Raw genomic sequence first — 7,378 nt, forward strand, 5'->3', positions numbered from 1 at the left:
TACTTGATTTTTCATTAACTTTGATAGTTCGATGTCATACAACTATACAAGTAAAAATCATAAAGATTTGATACAATAAAAGTATTTTGTAGCTAATTACAAGGATGTTTTAGAAGAAATGATACCATTATTTTGTTAAAGTTATGTTCTGTTCAACTTATTTTCACTTGGCTCCGACAAAATAAGTTCAGATAATATAAGTTCCGAAACATAAAATTTTTTTTCAGAAAATTTCATACAAATTTAAGTTTATTTCAGACAACATAAGTTATTTTCAGATAAAATAAGTTCAGATAAGTTCAATTAAGATAAGTTCAGATAAAATAAGTTCAGATAAGTTCAATTAAGATAAGTTCAGATAATATAAGTTTAGATAATATTAGTTCAGAAAAAATAAGTCGAATAAAACATAGCCTTAGTTGTAAATGACATAGAGCCACATTGAGCATTGATATTTTTTATAAAATTATATTTGATCACACATTTTGAATTTAGTGTAATGATTTTAACGAACTCAGTTAATTAGTTGATAAGGTTAGTTCTTCGTTGCTAATGTTTATGTAATTATTCATCAATCTTGTTCTGAGTTGGGTTAAAATATTGGTCGTGTTATTGATCCGAGTTTAATTGGAATATGATATTGTGAAAACGTTACAAACAACCACTGCGTCATGGGAACAAAAAGTTAATGATTTTAAAAGTCTGATACGTATCATTTCAAATTAAGGTTAAAGGTCATGTGACAATTAAAAAAATTAGTTAGACACATCTTATTATCATTATAATATCAACAACGTATTTGTAGTCACCATAATAAATTCGGAATAGGATTTTTAAATTCGAGGAAAGACTTAGTTTCTATAGAACAACCATAGGAGAAAAGTTCAAAAATTCTTCGAATCCTTATGAATAAAAGGTAGTTAACTAAGGTATTGTTCTTTTAAACTGGATGAATATGAAGCGAGCAAACCTTAATTATTTATAGAGTTAAATTGAACTTAACTGAACTATAAACTTAATTTAGTGTTAAATGAATTGAACTTAACTGAACTGAATGCATTGGACATAAACTAAACTGTACTGGACTGAATGTATTGGACATAAACTAAACTAGACTTGACTTTGACATGAATAAGTTGTTATTGCGCAACACAATTCATAACTCTCATAAGTGATTGATTTAACAATTACCTTGTATAATTAGAACCAATAATGTTTTGGCCTCGATTGAGGGTCTATGTACACTATCAATATGTCATATGCTTGAATTCCCCTCCCCGTTTATAATGCCCCGCTTTAAAGTACTACTCCGATCACAAGAAAGAGTTAAGCGAGAAATGAAGGGACATATATAATGGTGGCATTAAGTAATTGCGCATGTGACTAAATAGGTGATATGGGAGCATCAAAATCTCATTCCCTTCCCACCTCTACAAGCTAATGACCAGCTAAGTGAATAATCAGCAACCTTTTTACTGCTTTATAATTATACAACCATCCTGCTACTAAACTAACAGGAGGTTGTTTGGTTGGGAGTAAGAGTTGGTGTTCTTGGGTCCTAGTTGTGTGTTTGTGTATGAGATTTGGTGTTGGTAAATCTCATTTTAGGTTAGTGATGGGAATAGTTCTCACCACTTTCAAAAACCCCGATTTGAACGCTGCTCCCCAAATGTTTTTGGGGATTCATAGTATGCTTACCAAGTCACTTTTAGTGACTAGTTTCTATTGTGAGCAAATCATAAGGACTTCTCAACCAGGATTGCCTGTTTACGTTGTTCTGTCACTCCCCTTTTCGTCTCCCAAGTTGGGTTCTCAATGCCTCTAGTGGTATGTCACCCCTGTTTTCGCTCGACCTTTGTTAAGGAAATCATTGTTTTTGATGGAAACAAAAAGCATCAGGAAGCATATGTGGTTTATGCTTTGGCACGCTTACACTTCAAAGGTGTACTAAGCAAGGTTATCCCGACAATCAAGAGCCGGCAGAAGAAGGGAACTCCATCTCTATAAGTGTTAGTGTATGTTATTTTGTTTGGTATGTAAGCAATGTAAGGGTCTTCCATGGCCCTAGTGATTTAGTTTTAGTTTTAGTTTGTGTCTGTACTTGTAGTTTGTAATGCTTTTATTTTATGCAATTAAGCTTATGTCAAAAAAAAAATACTAACAACGAACAACTGCGATGATGCTGACAACACGACATCAAAGGCTGATAAGGTGGGTGATACACCTGATACCTATCCTGCTACTCTACCAACAACGGCGGACACGACACCACGACACACTCATCACACTCATCCTGCTGATCATCCAATGAGGTATGAGGAAGTGGCGGTTAACACCACTGGTGAAGATGTTGAAGACCACGAACAAGAAATGGAGGATATCAAATGTTTTGGTGGTGCCTGATTTAGTGTCTGAATCAGATTCTGAAGATGTTGGTTACAGACCTTCTTCTAACTTCATGGAGCATCTGAAAGAGCCACTTTTAGATATACAGGTCACTCAACATTGGCTAGATCAAACTTAGCTGAAGAGTTACTACCAAAAGAAAACTAAAAAGGCGGACTTTAAAGCCAAATAAAAATTAACAGAGTTACTACCACAGTACCACCCTTTCGCATGGTTTCAAGCTGCGAAATTCCACAGCTTATCCATGGAAAGCTTTAAGCTTGCATTGCAGTTTGGCATCTCCGTCTTGGTTATCACGTGTCCTTGTGCTCTGGGTTTGGCAACACCAACTGCAATTATGGACTTCATGCTTGGTACTGGAGTTGGGCTACCTAAACCCTACACCTTAATGATTCCGCTCAACTTCTGATGATGATGTTGAGAGGGGGGTGGGGAGGGGGGGGGGGGGGGTGAGCACCATGCCCCTATCCATGGTTAAAAGTACTTTTTATTATTATTGAATTTCATATCTTGAGCAAAATTTAACAGGCCAAGATCCATCGTAATTCATAAATATAGTTTCATAGCCTATGTAGGATTCGAACCCACATCATTATGTAATTGCACACCGCTCTACCAATTGAGCTAATAGGCTTTACGATTAGAAATTAATTTCATTATTCAGCAAAATTAATTGCAGACACATTCTGTATTTCTGTTATAATAGGAAAGGAAATGACAGACATATTAGTTGACAATGACAATTTTGAATTATTAGATCTAGGACTGCTAAATTCCCTACGTCAACACTGATGGAAATGGACAGACGCAAGCAGCAAAATTAGTTGCAGTTATTATAAATACTAGTCTGTGACGTGCTAATGCACGGAATTTCTACAAAATTAGAAAGCTAATAAAAAAAGAGCATTAATTTTAGTTTCCTTCTTTATTCATATTATTACTCCGTATTTAAATTGACTAAAGTTTTTAAAATTTTCCTTTTTGTTAGTATTTTTTTTCCTCTTGTTGATATTTAATTTCATGCTTTGGTTGTTTCCTATTTGGTTCAGCTTAATCTAAGGGAATTAAGGGTGATGACGTGGAGTAGCTGTGGTTTGAGAATTGGGGTTTCGGAGGCCTCTTATTCCTCACCACTCTACTTAATAATATAGATTTGTTAGGATACTTTCGTCTGTATCTCTTCTCTCACAGTGTTCTCTCCCACTCTAATCTTCCACGTGCAAATTCAATAAAGGAACCCAAGTAGCATGATCTCTGCTGATAATATTCAGCATAAAATCTGCAGTAACCAGCTTTAGGTACATTGTTGACCGACTCCAGTGATGTTCATAACTCCAAAAACAAGACTACAAGAGTTCCCACCTCCCAAGTCCTTAATATTGAGGTCGTTGTGAATGGCTAATGTAACCTCTCAAAGAAACGTGAATTTTGAAGTAACATTACATTTGATAAATATGTCACCAAGGGCCAGATTACTACCACTCAACTTTCTAAGCCCGCACTTAGAGTAATACGTCTGTTTTTCCATGGGAATTACATGAATAACTCACCAGCATAGGAGGTACCTTGAAGTCATATTTCAGACACATAGCAGCATATTAACTCCTTTAGTTTCCAAACGCCAAGGTGATAGGATCATAGAAGTATATTATTTTAGTATTTTAACTCTTGATTTTATGTTAACAGACTTAACATTTTACGAGATTTAAGGGTATTTTAAGTTATTTTCCTTCCTAGACGTCAGCTACTACTATAATATCTGTTTTTGTCTACAGGAAGGCGATATTAGCACGATGTTTGACAAAGAGTTGAAGATACCTTCTTAAGTAAACATAAATAGCCCACTTAAAGAAAAGAGCCCAACTTATCTACACGGGAAATAAGGGGCTGATCTCTAAGCAAGAGAAGTAGAGAAAATAAAGAAAATGAGAGAAAGGAGAAGAAGAGCTTATCGGATGCAGTTGAGTATGGCTTGAACACTGTAAACGGATAGGTGTGCCTCCCTAAACTTGGGCTGCCTCCCAGGAGCACTTTATTTATTATCGTTAGCTTGACGTTAAGCTTCATCCTTAATCAACCGACACCAATTGAATTAGCCAGCTTCCCATCAAAGTCACTTCTCTTTGCATGCCCAAATGGAGTGGGTAATGGCTTACTTATTCCTGCAAAACTCATGCTCTTGACAATAAAACATGTTAGCACAAACAGGGTTGGGATAAAAATTATTGAAGTTAACCATTTCCCCATCAAATTCCATTGACAGTTTTCCACCTCGCACATCTATCTTAGTTCGAGAAATATTAAGAAACGGCCTCCCTAATAAGATCGATGTAGGAGTAGGAGAATTTTCATTAACCATATCAACAATATAAAAAGCTGCATGAAACACTAAGCTATGAACCTGTACTAAAACATCTTCTATAATTCCATATGGAGTATGAGAATGGTCAGCTAACTCAATGATAACCTGAGCCTTATATATAGATGATCACATGACAGTTACCACAGCTCATAATCTAGCATAGCTTTCTTAATTCTCATATTGCCTATTCTACAAGGGGCTAGGAAAAATACATGGATCCTTGAATTTTAGGAGGGAGTTTAAGTTTACGTTGTAAAATACTCCGTAGTAGACAAGTTGTCTCCTAAGCTTACCTTATCTTCACCTTTAAACTTATTCTTCTGAGTGCACAACTCTTTCAGACAAATTTAGAGGGTGAATGACAAACATAGACTAACATACATGTTTGTAACTACAGGCAAAAAGAAGAGCTAACGAGAAATCCTCGCAATAATGCTATCTTTCTCTTCCTGCATTGCTTACAAGCTCAATCACAGATTAAGAATTTTGTGTCATCTTGCTTTCAATTTTCTTAATTGTTCCTGTTTGTTCTTCCCTAATTACTCCAATCATCACGAATTGATCTAACACTAATAAATACCAGTTCGTTGTTTGATCACAGAGACAAACAACAACATACAACTGATATAATATCTACCCAGAAAATGCAATTCAATTCTATAGACAATAAAATCAAATTATTATTCAATAATTTAACTTTAACATTACCTGACAACCAATTCAACGATGACAATCAGCAATAGAAATCCTTATTAATGGCGAGTGAATTCAAGAAGAATCAGCAACAGATTTCTTCGAGAGGCTAAATGGCGGAACATGGAGGAGGACCACCGCTTCACCGGCATCATTTGGAGGTGGTTGCCATTACAGAACTGCTATAATTTGAACCGTTGGATTCTGTTGTAGTGGTGGACCTGGTGACTGGTAAACCAATTTAATAATACTGTATAAAATCTGTTATTCCATTACCACCAACAAAAACTCACAAAAAATAACCCTAAAAACCAAAAATGGAGACAGAGATCTGGAATTTCATCAAGATATGGGGAATAGCAATCGCTTCAGCCTGCTACTCCTACTCTTTATCCAGAACCTTCCACATCCAAACCGGTATTCTCCGGTTGTTCTTCATCCTTCCCGTCATCTACCTCTTCACTGTCCTCCCACTTTCTCTCTCCTCCTTCCATCTCGGTGGTCCCACCATCTTCTACCTTGTTTGGCTTGCCAACTTTAAACTACTCCTCTACTCCTTCAACCTCGGCCCTCTTTCTTCCAATCCAAACACCTCCTTATCGCATTTCATCGCCATTGCTCTTCTCCCCATCAAAGTCAACGCCGGTTCAACGCCGACCAAGAAGCGGGACCCACTCGGATCACTTCCTCTGTTTGTTGTAAAATTACTGGCTTTTGCCCTTGTGGTAAAAGTTTATGAGTTTCGCCAAGATTTACCTAAATCCCTTCTTTTGCTTAATTACTGTTGTCATCTTTACCTTGGTGTAGAGGTTACTTTGGGAATTACCGCGGCCTTGGTTCGGGCCAGTTTGGGGTTGGGCTTGGACCCACAGTTTGATGAGCCGTACTTGGCCACCTCACTCCAGGACTTTTGGGGCCGTAGATGGAATCTCATGGTGTCGGACATCTTACGGTTGTCCGTTTACGACCCCATCCGACGTGTTGTCTCGCCATTGGTTGGGAAAAGGTGCGGTTTAGTGGGTGGGATCGTAATGTCGTTTACTGTGTCTGGGCTGATGCACGAGGTGATTTTCTATTATTTCACACGTGTGAGGCCCACGTGGGAAGTCACGTGGTTCTTTGTTCTACATGGGGTGTGCACCGCAGTGGAGGTGGTGGTTAAGAAAATGGTTGTATCGAGGTTTCAGTTGCATCGATTGATATCAGGTCCGTTGACAATTGGATTCATAGGGGTCACAGCATGGTGGTTATTCCTCCCTCAAATCTTAAGGAATGGTTTCGACGTCAAAGTTATAAATGAGTATCCTGTAATGGTTAATTTTGTTAAGGAAAATGTTTTGTACTTTTTTATTTTGTTGGACAAACTTTTGGTGGCTTGAGCAATTTTGATTTCGTCTATGTAGTCAACTCGGTTATGATTTATGAATGTTATTTTTCAACTTAATTTAAACAACTTTAGTTCACTTCTATTTCATTAGCTCAATTAATTCTTAAGCCTCGCATCTTATTTCCTCCATTTATTATTTATTGTGTCCACACATACAATAATATGGAGTGTTAAAAAAGTATTTGTGTCACCAAAATGCTCGACAAAATTTTGGTACTTTCAAATGACTTCAACGTATAGCCGCAAATTTTGGTTTATTAAGGGAATGCATGCTCATTTTGGTGGTTAAAACATATATATTTCGTCGAACATTAATTAATCTATTAAAAGCTCTCATTAGTTTGAGTGCTTTTATTTCTTCTACTAGATTTACGTCTAGACTCTCGTAAGGTCTCAAATGGTGTCCCCTACATTCAATAAACAAAACAAGACTTGAACAAGGATGATATGCAAGCCAGTAACTTGCACAAACCAGGGCATGTATCTTCGCAAGATATGCTTTGAGTTTTCTTCAACTTCGTTGCAAACTC

The 7,378-nt window shown here is 36.8% G+C and overlaps 1 protein-coding gene across 1 annotated transcript; it reads left to right on the forward strand.

Moving 5' to 3' along the window:
* Nucleotides 1–5,535: 5,535 nt before the first annotated feature.
* Nucleotides 5,536–6,905, forward strand: LOC110781966 (long-chain-alcohol O-fatty-acyltransferase). Its single transcript, XM_021986012.2, has one exon. The coding sequence runs from the start codon at nucleotides 5,779–5,781 to the stop codon at nucleotides 6,838–6,840; it is 1,062 nt and encodes a 353-aa protein (XP_021841704.1). The 5' UTR covers nucleotides 5,536–5,778; the 3' UTR covers nucleotides 6,841–6,905.
* The last annotated feature ends 473 nt before the right edge of the window (nucleotides 6,906–7,378 follow it).

The sequence above is a fragment of the Spinacia oleracea genome, chromosome 2 (genome assembly GCF_020520425.1).
Source record: "Spinacia oleracea cultivar Varoflay chromosome 2, BTI_SOV_V1, whole genome shotgun sequence".
NCBI classification, from domain to species: Eukaryota; Viridiplantae; Streptophyta; class Magnoliopsida; order Caryophyllales; family Amaranthaceae; genus Spinacia; species Spinacia oleracea.

Excerpts from the sequence above, each read along its gene's own strand:
- LOC110781966 (XM_021986012.2), top strand. The coding sequence starts at position 5,779 with ATGGAGACAGAGATCTGGAATTTCATCAAGATATGGGGAATAGCAATC.